The 14689-nt window shown below is 45.2% G+C and overlaps 1 protein-coding gene across 4 annotated transcripts in view; it reads right to left on the reverse strand.

Moving 5' to 3' along the window:
• LOC112237386 (nuclear factor of activated T-cells, cytoplasmic 3) overlaps positions 1-14689 on the reverse strand; it is a 100581-nt gene that overhangs the window by 71328 nt on the left and 14564 nt on the right. For all 4 annotated transcript variants that reach the window (XM_042331055.1, XM_042331054.1, XM_042331057.1 and 1 more), the window contains exon 2: positions 6630-7794. In XM_042331055.1, the coding sequence (XP_042186989.1) occupies positions 6630-7794 (1165 nt within the window). The remainder of the gene's footprint in view (positions 1-6629; positions 7795-14689) is intronic.

The raw sequence follows: 14689 nt of genomic DNA on the forward strand, positions 1-14689 counted from the left end.
AAAGACTTGGCTACATTGAGCCAGTTATAAAGACATGGCTACATTGAGCCAGTTATAAAGACTTGGCTACATTGAGCCAGTTATAAAGACTTGGCTACATTGAGCCAGTTATAAATACTTGGCTACATTGAGCCAGTTATAAAGACTTGGCTACATTCAGCCAGTTATAAAGACTTGGCTACATTGAGCCAGTTATAAGGACTTGGCTACATTGAGCCAGTTATAAAGACTTGGCTACATTGAGCCAGTTATAAAGACAGGGCTACATTGAGCCAGTTATAAAGACAGGGCTACATTGAGCCAGTTATAAAGACTTGGCTACATTGAGCCAGTTATAAAGACTTGGCTACATTGAGCCAGTTATAAAGACTTGGCTACATTGAGCCAGTTATAAAGACTTGGCTACATTGAGCCAGTTATAAAGACTTGGCTACATTGAGCCAGTTATAAGGACTTGGCTACATTGAGCCAGTTATAAGGACTTGGCTACATTGAGCAAGTTATAAAGACTTGGCTACATTGAGCCAGTTATAAGGACTTGGCTACATTGAGCCAGTTATAAAGACTTGGTTACATTGAGCCAGTTCAGGAGCTCTCAGTATGTGTTCCATACAGCATGATAAAGGTGTTCCTGGTCTGTTACAGTTACAGGGAGACACAGTTTGCTCTAACACAGCACTTTGCAGTACAAATGGGGAGAAATTAAACGTTTGTGGGTGTGTGTGCGTCCATGGTCTATGAGTATGAGGAATGATACACACCACTGTAAGCTGTCCTAGCAGGCAGACATTTACACCACATTATGCCTCTCTCTACAGTAACTAGCCTAACCACGAAGGCTAGCCTAACCTTCTCCGCTAGTCAAAGAAAGTCACTAACCATGGCCTATTGTTTATTTATGTGCCCATTGTCGGGTCGTGGCAAAACTAAAATTGTGCTTTCAACAGGCCATGCTATGTCAGACAAACATGCCACACAGAAATGTCCTCCACTCAGCCTTCACACAGCATGCAGACCACAGACACAAATAAAATGAATGTTAGTTTACTAAAGGCCAGGGAACTCAAAAAGAACTCAACAGAGTAGCAAAACATGAGTCAGTCAGTTTTTCCCTATCCTCCATGGCTCTATCGAAAGCTGGGCAGCTGGCTGACTCCGAACACCATCAGTCAGGCTAAATGGGAGAAATGTGGTGGCTGGCTTTCTTTGGAGCCGGTTCACTGAATAAACTGTTGTCCAGAGGAAAGAATGACATTTGAAGAAAAATAGAAGCACGTGTCTCTAACATTGTGGTACCGTACCACTGGCATCTGTTCCCATGCGATTTTTAATCAAAGTAGGCTATAGGACAGCCTGTCCTGGTAGCCTAGATTCCCCCACAGCACATGGCAGAGGAAAGCCCCCATGAATATGATCACATTGCATACTATAAAGATGTACTGCACGAGTCACAACTATTCTAAATAAAAAAGGTAAGCTTCTCAGACCCAGATCAAGTCTATTCCTTCGAAGCTATTTGAATAAGGATTCTCCAATGAGCATGCTTTTTAGTCCTGAAGTAATCTTAATCTAGGTCTGGGAAACCGTCTCTAAAGGTTTAAGGCCTAAAAACAAAGGTGGGTGTAACAGTGGCTTGTCTCGTACCCTCCAATGCCACCGACATAACACCGGAAGTGTATGTTTTCCCTGGCCAGCGGCCACAGTAACACAAGAGGGGTTTGGTAGCTAGGAAACCTGAGCGTTGTGGTGGGCGGAGGGAGCCGGTTGAAGCAGAGGTCGGAGCCTGGATTAGCGTAACCTTTCTAGGGTATGCTGCTCGGTACCGCGGGGCTCTGGGGCTCCCAGTCACCACCTGCGGCCTACAGCCGCTCCCCTGTACATCTCTCATTCTTTATTTAACTTTTATTTAACTAGGAAAGTCAGTTAAAAACAAACAATAACAAAAAAATAAAAAATGAAATAAAATATAGGACAACACACACATCACGACCTGAGAGACAACACTACATAAAGAGAGACCTAAGACAACAGCACAGCATGGTAGCAACACAACATGACAACAACATGGTAGCAACACAACATGGCAGCAACACAACATGGCAGCAGCACAAAACATGTTACAAACATTATTGGGCACAGACAACAGCACTAAGGGCAAGAAGGTAGAAACAACAATACATCACGCGAAGCAGCCACAACTGTCAGTAAGAGGTGGAGATAAAACTGTCCAGTTTCAGTGTTTTTTTGCAGCTCGTTCCAGTCTCTAGCTGCAGCGATCTGAAAAGAGGAGCGACCCAGGCATGTGTGTGCTTTGGGAACCTTTAACAGAATGTGACTGGCAGAACGGGTCTTTTATGTGGAGGATGAGGGCTGCAGTAGATCTCTCAGATAGGGGGAAGTGAGGCCGAAGAGAGTTTTATAAAGAATCATCATCAACCAGTGGGTCTTGCGACGGGTTTACAGAGATGTATAGAGTGCAGTGATGTGTCCTATAAGGAGCATTGGTGGCAAATCAGATGGCCGAATGGTAAAGAACATGTAGCCGCTCAAGAGCACCCTTACCCGCCTATCTATAAAATGCATCTCCGTAATCTAGCATGGGTAGGATGGTCATCTGAATCAGGGTTAGTTTGGCAGATGGGGTGAAAGAGGAGTGATTACGATAGAGGAAACCAAGTCTAGATTCAACCTTAACTTGCAGCTTTGATATGTGCTGAGAGAAGGACAGTGTACCGTCTAGTCATACTCCCAAGTACTTGTATGAGGTGACTACCTCAAGCTCTAAACCCTCAGAGGTAGTAATCACACCGGTGGGGAGAGAGGCATTCTTCTTACCAAACCACATGACCTTTGTTTTGGAGACATTCAGAACAAGGTTAAGGGCAAAGAAAGTTTGTTGGACACTAAGAAAGCTATGTTGTAGTAGAGTTTAACACAAAATCCGAGGAGGGGCCAGCTGAGTATAAGACAGGCATATAAATAGATGAGAGATTCCTACTGCCTGAGCTATGTTGTTGATGTAAATTGAGAAGAGTGTGGGGCCTAGGATCGAGCCTTGGGGTACTCTCTTAGTGAAGGACAGTGGCTGAGACAGCAGATTTTCTGACTTTATATACTGCACTCTTTGAGAGAGCTAGTTAGCAAACCAGGACAAAGACCCCTCAGGGACACCAATAGTCCTTAGCCGTCCCACAAGAATGGAATGGTCTACCGTATCAAAAGCTTTGGCCAAGACAAAAATAGCAGCACAGCATTGCTTAGAATCAAAGGCAATGGTGACATCATTGATGACCTTTAAGGTTGCAGTGACACATCCATAACCTGAGCGGAAACCAAATTGCATACCAGAGAGAATACTATAAACATCAAGAAAGCCAGTCAGTTGATTATTGGCAGGTTTTTCCAACACTTTTGATAAACAGGGCAAAATAGAAATTGGCCTATAACAGTTAGGATCAGCTTGATCTCCCCCTTTAAATAAAGGACACACCGTGGCTGCCTTCCAAGCAATGGGAACCTCCTCAGAGAGATGCTTCGAGTGTGGCTGTTGTCGTTGTGTTTCTGGTTCGAGCCGAGGTAGGGGCGAGGAGGGGGACGGAAGCTATACTGTTACACTGGCAATACTATAGTGCCTATAAGAACATCCAATAGTCAAAGGTACAAATGGTAGAGAGAAATAGTCCTATAAATACTATATTAACTACAACCTCTTACCTTCGAATATTGAAGTCTCATGTTAAAAGGAACCACTAACTTTCATATGTTCTCATGTTCTGAGCAAGAAACTTAAACATAAGCTTTTTTACATGGCACATATTTTACATGGCACACATTTTACATGGCACACATTTTACATGGCACACATTTTACATGGCACACATTTTACATGGCACATATTACTTTCTTCTCCAACACTTCGTTTTTGCATTATTTAAACCAAATTGAACATGTTTCATTACTTATTTGAGGCTAAATTGATTTTATTGATGTTTAATATTAAGTTTAAATAAGTGTTAATTCAGTATTGTTGTAATTGTCATTATTACAAATACATTTTTTTAAATTATTATTTTTATTTATTTTTACATTTTTAAAATCGGCATCGGCTTTTTTGGTCCTCCAATAATCTAGTCTAAACCTTTGGATCCAGATGTTTTTTGGGGGTCAGGTTTAAGGAGCTCCTATAGCACCTCAGACTCTGTGTCCGCCTGCAGGGAGAAACTTTGTAGCGGGGCAGGGGAAAGAGGGAGGAGGTCTTTAAGTGAGAGAACTGCTCCTTAAAGTAACTAACTTTGGCCGTCCAGATAGCCTGAGTGCACTTATTTCTAATTTGCCTGATCCAGTCAGCCTGAGTATGCATGTGCTGAGTCATAAAGCCTTTCTTAGCCCCACTAAATGTCATATCAACCTTAATACCGGTATGTGAATATGGATATCTATAGTTAGCCCTGAGGTGGGATGGACTAGCCTGGTTATAGATCTTTTTGTGCAGTATAGTAAACTATAATGGTCATTTTCATGCCAATTGTCTATACAGAAAACAGATCTGGGATCAAGATATAGGGAGGGACTGCTCCCTGAATCCACCCCCAGTCTGTTTGAGGCTCAGACTCGGAGCCCCCCGCCCCATGCCTCTGTTTCCTCCACCACCAGCCACTGAACTATGACAGCCACCCAGCAGACAGACGCCAGGACCATCTGTTCAGCAGAACACCTCCCAGACACAGCTTCTCTGACTGGAGACTAGGGTTGTCACGATACCAGTGTGGCGAAACTACGATACCACATTTTCCTTGGTAAAAAAAAAAAAACAGGAAGCAGACTAAACTCTATGGTAGTTTACAAAAAGGTTTTATTTTATACTATAGGACTGTTATGTCATAAGAAATTATTTCTGCTTCATTTTTTGTTTTCTTGCCACGATACTTCTGAGTATCGCAATACTGGTATCATGGTGACAACCCTAGTGGAGACACTTCCAGAACCTTCTACAGCAGACAGGAGAGATCACCCCAGTCACAGCACTCACTACATCCAACAGTGGAAGCCTACTCTAGTCCTAAAGACCTAATCATTTTGTAAATAGTGGTTTATCCTAGATATGAATATACTCTTGTAGCAGGGTACTAGACCACTATAACAAGGTACAGTGTTGACCCCTTTCTGGAAGGTGTCTGTGAATTGGCAGCCAGACTGAGAGAACTCATATTTCTTAGCCCCAGTCAGCCTGAATGTCAATACCGGTATGTGAATATGGATATCTATAGTTAGCCCTGAGGTGGGATGGTGTTTCATGAAGGCTGGGTTAGATGGTGGTGGTGTAGCCCCTCAGCCATATGTGACCTGTGCTGATTTATAGCGCTAGAGGCCAGAGCACACAAACAAGGCTGAGACTTCATCTGCTGCACACATTGGGAGAGCAGAGAAGGGAAACTTTAACCCGCTCTTTCTGATAGAAGTCAGTGCGTCACGACGATCAAGAGCTTCTGGTTACGCCGATTTCCAGATAAAAAGTGTGTGTGTGTGTGTGTGTGTGTGAGTGAGTGAGTGAGTGGTGGTGAGTGAGTGTGACGTGAGTGAGTGAGTGAGTGAGTGAGTGAGTGGTGAGTGAGTGAATGAGTGAGTGAATGAGTGAATGAGTGAGTGAATGAGTGAGAGACGTGAGTGAGTGAGTGAGTGAGTGAGTGAGTGAGTGGTGAGTGAGTGACGTGAGTGACGTGAGTGAGTGAATGAGTGAGAGACGTGAGTGAGTGAGTGAGTGAGTGAGTGAATGAATGAGTGAGAGACGTGAGTGAGTGAGTGAGTGAGTGAGTGAGTGAGTGAGTGAATGAGTGAGAGACGTGAGCATGTGCTTCCCCCCAGGCACCAACAACCTTATGTTACACTGTTGTGCTACTTCAGACAGCGCCATCATGTCTCTGTGGCTCATTAAATGTTTCAGCCCATGTGGGTCTAAAGCAGTGACCTAAAGTTTGAGAGCATTGGAGTCAAACCTACAGACACAATTATACCGGTATAAGCTACAGAATATTATACTAGTGCACCCCTGATAGGTGCAGACTAAGTGCAGGGTAGTTCCCCTGTTCCAATTCAATTAGGCTACACAATTGTAACTTCGGAGCTCTGGATATCCGACTGCAAGCTCAAATTTGAGGAATGCTTGCCCAACTGTCCAAGCCATTGCATAACCAGGAGTGAACTGTAATCTATTGCTATTAAACTTGATTCAATGTAAGAATCTTCCTTCATAAAATACTAGTACGAACAGTGTCTTAATGCTCTTATCGGGATCAAACAGGCTACTGAACATTTTGTTCTTTATCACTAATCCTATAAAAGGTCCCATAAAGGTTCCTATCTGTACCTTTCATGTACTCTACCTTGACCTAGTAATACTAATGACTCTGATGAGTGTGTATTCATTCTAAATGCTGACTAAAGCTAAAGATGACTTGTGATTAGTGTTGAAAAATATCTTCCTTGGTTATTCAGATATCTTGGTTGGAGGATTCCCTCCCTGCTTATTCCCTCCTGATTCTGGGAATCCTCCAACCAACATTTCTGGGAAAGTTTGTGGAATTTTCCAACGCTATCTGTGATTGAGAGGGCAGGTACAGGAAGTGACATACCTGAAGATGGGTGTGTGTCCTGGTTTGGGTTTGTTCCATGTGAAATGTGAGGGCACTGAGAGAAACTGTTCCCCTGGCCCGTCCTTCTTCAGGGAGTGCAAGGTGTCTTCCGAGGGAGAGTCCATGAGGGGGGACCCGTTCCCAGAGTCGTCCAGGCCCAGGTCCCCCTTCCCCCCCATGGAGCATGTCCGGTCCTGGGAAGTCTTCCTAGTCTTGGAGGGGATGTCTGCCTCGGAAGGGCAGCACTGGAACATGCCCATGGAGGGGCTTCCTATCCAGGTGTCCTCTGTCACGCTGCCCCTTGGGGACGGCTCGGGGGTGGGGATCGGGGAGTGGTGTGGGGACACGGAGCCCATTGGGTAGCAGATGTCTGCGCTGGAGTGGCGTCTCTTCCCGCAGGGTGAGGTGGGGCGTGAGGAGGGGCGGGACGGTGGCCGGGGGCTCAGCCAGTTCTCGTCGGTGACGGAGGTGCGTGGGGAGTGGCAGGGGGAGACTCGGGGGGACAGGGAGTGGGAGGAGTGGGAGTGGTGAAAGGCAGGGTGGTGGTGCTGATGCCCAGCCCACAGACCCTCCTCCAGGACCCCAGGATGAGGGGAGCAGCCAGGGGAGGTGCGGGGAGACCCCAGAGTAAACCTTGCGGCCGCTTCGTTCAGCTCAGAGTCCACGTCATCGTACTCGTGGGAGAAGGACTCGCAGGACGAGGCGTCTGAGAACCAGCTCCTGGAGGACAGGGAGCTGCAGGGGGACGGGCTGAGAGTTGAGTCCCGGTATGAGTGGTCTAAGGGCAGGTACAGGTGGTCCCTGGACAGGGGCCGGTCCCCATGGTGGTAGTCCCCATCATTACCTCTAAGATTGTTAGAGTCCATCTCCTGCTGACAGCTGGGGGAGATAGAGGTGATCTGGATGCTAGGACACTCAAAGGCTTTGGGAGGCCCCCCAACCCCACCTGCAGGGCTGGATTTGTTTTTGTTGACATGGTCCTGGACCTCATAAATGGGGTCGTACACCTTGTGGGACTGCAGGCGCTGATGGGGGGAGGAGCTGATGACTTGGGAGTGAGGCTGCATGCTGCCATTGCGAGACTGACCCATAGACTGGTTGTTGACCACGGACTGCTGGCCCACATTGAGGATGTAGAACGACGTATTGTCGTCAGGCTCCAGATCTGAAGAGGAATGATGGAGAGAAAAAGGACCATAAGTCATCATCACAATAACCTCTCTATGGGCCATACAATACCTATTTGCATTATATGGGGAGGATGCTAAACGTGTGATCTGGCAATGCCTTTGAACTGAATTTATTTCAACAGAACATTACTTTTACCCCTATTGCTGTGAGATCGGAGCCACTGCACCGCCAGGGGAGTGATAAGAATAGTGGAGCTGTTTGCCTGGGTCTATCTCCCTGACAAACACCTTTATTGGTGCTTTATTGCTGTGGTTGTCATTCTGCTAGCCTTGAACAGGAGTTGGCTTGACATACACATACACACAGGAGGAGTTACTTTGCTTCACTACAAACAAGGATAGTCCTCATCTACAACAGTAGGTACATTATGGTCTACTGATAGGCTACCTCCATTCCAGACATAGTCCTACATTCCAGAGGGGTGGGGGACGAGAGTGGTGTGTGTGTGTGCACGTGTTTAGACGGGCAGAAAGAAAACAGGCATGGTTCCAAGAGGGATAACCGATGAGCATCGCTCCTCAGGAAACAAATTCACACAACGGTGCATGCTCTCTCCTGTCATCACGGCAGCACCAGCACTCTAATAATACACATCAGCCCTGCCTCAGTGATGGTCTGGCCACACACAGGCACAAAGACAGGCACACACAGACACAGGCACAAATACAAGCACGCACGCACACACACAAAGGATAGGTGGCTCACAGACAACAACCTATTGTCCACCAACACCACTCTATTTGTAGTTATTGATAAACTGGCTGGACCTAACTGGGACACGAACACAGGACAGCGTCACTACACGCCCCTGGACTCATCATGAGAAATACACCATGTCACGTTCTATTCCATAGTTCTGTTCAATATTAGGACTTAGTACAAAGATGAAGAGAATTTGCAATATTGAACCTATGTAACTTTGTGAAAATACAGTTCACTTTGAACTACTGTTGCAGCAGTAGTGTAAATCACTTAACATAGTTGTGCTGTGCTCTCCTGTGAAGTACAAATAACCGAACCAAAGGTGCACATAATCATGATATTTACACACCCAGTTCATGGCAATGGGGGTTTGAAATTGCTGTTCGAATACAAAACACTTTCCGCAAAAAAGCTTGTTCTTCAAAACAAAACACTTTTAAAGGACCTTGAGAAGAGACACAACTCCTGTGCGTCAACACATTTAGGAAACCACAGTCTTCTAAAGCTAAAGATGAATGGAAATATCAGAATCAGTGTAAAAAGGAACATTTTAGGAGAGGAGCAGCCTACTCAATTATCTCTCCCTCCCTCCCAGCAGTCTATTCATAGCTGCTCCACAGTGGCCCTGCCTGCCTGTCAGTGTCACAAGACTGCTGTATCCTGTGACGACAGAGGAAGACAGCATCTGACTGACGGAGGAATAGACGGAATGTATGGTGTGTGTGTGTGTATGGAGGAGGACAACAGAGCGGGTCAACAGCCTGCTGCACTGTGCCGCCTCGACCCGCCCCCCTGAGCCCTCAGAGGAAGGACAAGACAACACACTAACAAAGGCATGGCGTACAGTATGTGGAAGGATATACTAACTAAAGCACTGCTATCGGGCTGGATAGTCATACACTGTAGGCCTATCTTTCCATAGCATCTGGAAAAACACACACATTTACTTTGTGTTGTTCCGTTACTTTCTAGTCAAGTTTTAAAAAATAAATCATTCAAAAGTAGTGTGGCACGGTATACTGAAACGCTTGTACTTTTCCGATACTAGAAGCTGAAAAACGATTCGGTAGTAGAATTAGTATTACTTTTGGTACTTCTGTCAAATGTTTCTCACGGCGTCTACTGATTGAGAGAGGATCAAGTCTATCATTGCAGTCCCCTTGTAGCACAACAATACGCTGCCTCTAGACTAGCACTAGACTAGCTCTAGACTAGCACTAGACTAGCTCTAGACTAGCACTAGACTAGCTCTAGACTAGCACTAGACTAGCTCTAGACTAGCACTAGACTAGCTCTAGACTAGCCTGTCCTGAGGAACTCACTGGGAGTCTGGGCTGCATCACCACTTGCGCTGCACAGAAGTTAACACGCTTAAACGTCATGTAGAAATGTTGATTACTGTTGGCTAAACAATGTCCAAGAGCTACATAATACAACACTTTACAATGCAGAAAGATAACGTTACCGGTAGCTTACAGCTTTGTAGGCAAACTTTCCTACCTAGCTTACAGCTGAAGCTAACGTCAATTCACTACCCTAGTACCTTGTTTGTGATTACATGCAGTAGACAAACCATAACGCTAAATATTGCAGATTTCAAAGCTTATTGTCACCAAAACTTTTATTCATTCACTTAATCTCCCCCGCCTCAGTTTCTCCAAGTCAAGATCATTTTTGCTCAGCATTTGTCTCTCTGTGTGAGAATGACGTCATGGGTCTTAAAGAGACAGCACAGACTTTGATCAAAGAAGAGATTACTTCTTCCATGCACATTTAGTTGATCAGTACAATATAATAAGTCCCAAATGGAAGGGAAACAGATTGTTTTGATATCTACAGTCTCGTGAAATCAGTGAAAACAAGCTCAATAACTAAAAGGCATGCACACATCCTACTGAATATGATTTCATCTGTATTGTGAATAGGCCTAGTCTAAATCTTGATGACCCAGTTTATCAATAGACTAGAGATTTTCCATTCAAATAAATTATTACCATTATGTTGTCATGTAGTTATTTGTTTTACCAAAGCCAAATTGATTGTATGACTGACTCATTAATGCATACATTCAAAAATGTAATGACATCAACTGCCATTCTGTGACTTTGGCTAATATGCCTTCCTTTTCCCTTGGTATTGTTTTGGTATTGTGATGGTATCAAGTATTGTGATAGTAAACTGGTATTGGTATCATAATCTAAATACTGGTATCGTGACAACACCCTTCAAAGGGCACAGGATTGGACAGCCCTGGTAGTTTCCCACGCAATTCAATAAATGTAGCCAATTCAATAAATGGTCAACGGTAGAAATCGAGTTAGACAAACCTGTAGGCCAATGTGAATCACATTGCATTAAAGAAATCCATTGGGAGGTTATGAATTGAAAGTGGAAAACAATTCAGTTTACACTAGCCAGAAGTAAGCACTCAAAATACATTTGCCTGGATACTTAAAGTGCAAAGAAGCCAATATTCACTGCCAAATGCAGACATATTAAGAAGGGGTTACTTTCAAGGCAGTCATTTTCAATTGCATATTAATTAACAAGAGCAGGTCTACAAATACACCTCCGTTATTAAAGATCTATTGAATATTGTCTGTTTCCAAGAGCCTGCTGGAAAGAGAGAAAACTATCTGCCAATTGTGTTGTACGTGTGTGTGTATATGTGTGTGACACCTGTTGTTGTAAATGTACATCTCCCCCTCATTTAAATGCTGTTCTAAATGATTGAGGTGGCATGGCCAGCCATCATTTAATACTCAACCCTACCACACTGCAGGCTGCCAGCTCAGTTCATTAACATCACTCACTCAATGATGAGAGACAGAGAGAATTGGTCATCTCCCTGTCTTGTCTGGGACCACTGACAGAGATACAGCTAGAACAGAGTCAGACACAACACATGAGCTAATTAACAAAGGAAGCAGTGAAGCCATCTGATCTCAATCCAATTTTTCCGGCAGTGGGACATTAAAGATCTTCTGGTTCCTATGAAGGGCTCTTTGTTTAATTCTATCAAGAACTAAAGTCTACAAAATAATGTATCCGACAGAGAGTGGGAAGGGCCCTATCTACATTCCTAACATATATGTTCATCGCGGTCATATCAAACTGTTCACATGTGAAGTGCAGTTTTGACAGTGGTGTTTTCCTACTGATTGCATTATGAAATGAACATTCACCTGTAGCCAACTGCTTTGTGCGCATGGCTGCACTTAAAATGTGAAGAACTCTGTCCCAGAGTCGGTTTGGAATAGGCTATTTCTGTCTCGACAAGCTGACCAATAGAATAGGTAACCTACACTTTTCTACTATAGTAGATTGACATAGGCTAGTGGTTTTGCTGTTTGCTACTCATCTTGTTGGCTGTGGAAAAGTAAATGTTATTCTAACATGTTCAAAGTCAACATCAGAATTTGTTAAGAAGGACCATATCATTGTTTTGTTAATATTAATTACCATATTCTAAATATTATTTCCGTCATTCTGAGCACAGTGTGTGGACGCCCTAATGAGGTTACGCACCCAATGCAAATGGGTCGCCAATCTGATGGAAACATAGCTATTGTCAAAAGTCTCATCATTGTCCTACTTCCACATGGCATTGGAAAGGCCTGTACTGACTGTACTTTATACAGCATATAGGCTACAATCTGTATGTGAGTGAAAGTGTGTTAAAATGCTCTGCATGACCAGTCTAAGAGCTCATAAGGTGTATGTTTTATGATGTGGAAACCCTCTTGCTCCACAAGCTCCGCCAGCCTCCTCAGATGACTGATTTGAAACCCTCTTGCTCCACAAGCTCCGCCAGCCTCAGATGACTGATCTGAAACCCTCTTGCTCCACAAGCTCCGCCAGCCTCCTCAGATGACTGATTTGAAACCCTTGCTTGCTCCACAAGCTGATCCCCTCTTGCCAGCCTCCTCCTCAGATGACTGATCTGAAACCCTCTTGCTCCACAAGCCCTCTTGCTCCACAAGCTCCGCCAGCCTCCTCAGATGACTGATCTGAAACCCTCTTGCTCCACAAGCTCTGATGACCAGCCTCCTCAGATGACTGATCTGAAACACTCTTGCTCCACACAAGCTCCGCTCAGCCTCCTCAGATGACTGATCTGAAACCCTCCTGTTAATGCCACGGTTTCATCAGATGACACTGGATGGTCTTCTGGGGGAGGAGGGAAGGGACTGAAAGAGGTTTACAGACAGAGAGGACTGGAGGCCAGCCTCCTGATGAGAAAAAGACAGATGACTGAGGGGCTCCACAAGCTCTGCCAGGATGAGAGAAGAAACCCTCTTGCTCCACAAGCTCCGCCAGGGATGACTGATGAAACCCTCTTCTTGCTCCACAAGCTGGCCTCCTCAGATGACTGATTTGGCTCCACAAGCTCCGCCAGGCAGGGGATCCTCAGATGATGGGGCTCCGCCAGGGAGGAGTGGCCAGCCTCCTCAGATGACTGATCTGCCCTGGCTCACACCTCCTCTGACTGAGACCAGATTAGATGACACACTGGAACGCCACTGAATACCTGGCGCCTCCTCAGAGGACTGATCTGAAACCCTCTTGCTCCACAAGCTTGCTCTTGCCAGCCTGGGGAAACCCTGTCAGCTCCGCCACCTCCTCAGACCACCTCCTGCTCTCAGGAGAAGAGGGGGATGGAGGAGGAAAGGGGCAAGGAGGAGGCGAAGAGGAGAGCAGAAAGGAGGAGGAGAGGGGGAAGGAGGAGAAGAGGAGAAAGGAGGAGGAGAGGGGGGGAGAGGGTAGTCGGGGATGCATGTTGATCAGACAGGTCTAAGAAAGCTGGTCAACATGACCACAACCCTCCTGTCCCTGTTTTAGAACCATTATATCAACAAACTATAATTCAAATTCCCTCACACACTCCGGCCCACGCACGCATACACCAACCCACATGCTCAAAGGTTGGATTAATGGATCTATGATTTATGACATTGACGGAGCCTCATACGAGATATGAGTCAGTCCTCTGGAAAAGTTCCTGGTAAGACATGAGGTCAGATGAGTTAAACTCTCCTTTATCTCATCTGAACATCTCATCATCTAACCAGACAATGAATAGAAAGCACAGCTGCTTTACTCTACTCCTGGTCTAGCCTGGCCTGAGGCCCCTGCTCCTCTCCTCTCTTCTCCTCCACTTCTGACAGGCTGCAAGAGGATTGCGTCATACACAACTAAAGTGCCCCCACATCAGACTGCCGATCTGGTTAAATAAAGAGCCCTAAGAGGCTTTGCTGTTCCTAAGCTAATAATAGCTGGAAATCGCCTGGCAGTGGAGTTAAAGAGAAGTTTTGCTATAGGTGATGTAGGATAGGCTTCTCCGTGACACACCCCAGGGTCATTCATGTTGCATTCTGCACCATCCCCAGGCAACCTGACGTGCAGCCCCAGCTAAGAGGCCTCCGAGGTGGTCTCGACCTGACTCAGACATCACCTTCTCTCTGGAGCCCTGGGGATTCTCACTGGTCTGGCCACTCACGCCTATTCTCCTCTCCTTCCCCGGCACAGGCTCTCCTCATGGTCTACCTTGCCCTGGAGTGGGTCAGGGTCATCTGGTCATTATTACTGACACACGTCATGTCCTAAGAAACAGCCTCCGGTTATAGTAAGGGGGATCTACCACTCTCGTGTTGCCTCGCTCTACCTCTCTCTCGGCGTGACAAATTCATCACCATGAACTGTTCTTTCATTTACCCTTTTTCTCTGTGCTGCTACACCTGTGTTGTGTGTGCGTGCGCTCATGCATGCGTTAGTGCGTACATACACTACCATTACACTACCAAAAGTTTGGGGTCACTTAGAAATGTCCTTGTTTTTGAAAGAAAAGCAACATTTTTGTCCATTAAAATAACATCAAAAGGATCTGAAATACAGTGGGGCAAAAAAGTATTTAGTCAGCCACCAATTGTGCAAGTTCTCCCACTTAAAAAGATGAGAGGCCTGTAATTTTCATCATAGGTACACTTCAACTATGACAGACAAAATGAGAAAAATAATCCTGAAAATCACATTGTAGGATTTTTAATGAATTTATTTGCAAATTATGGTGGAAAATAAGTATTTGGTCACCTACAAACAAGCAAGGTTTCTGGCTCTCAGACTTGTAACTTCTTCTTTAAGAGGCTCCTCTGTCCTCCACTCATTAC

The sequence above is a fragment of the Oncorhynchus tshawytscha genome, linkage group LG12, assembly GCF_018296145.1.
Source record: "Oncorhynchus tshawytscha isolate Ot180627B linkage group LG12, Otsh_v2.0, whole genome shotgun sequence".
Taxonomy (NCBI): Eukaryota; Metazoa; Chordata; class Actinopteri; order Salmoniformes; family Salmonidae; genus Oncorhynchus; species Oncorhynchus tshawytscha.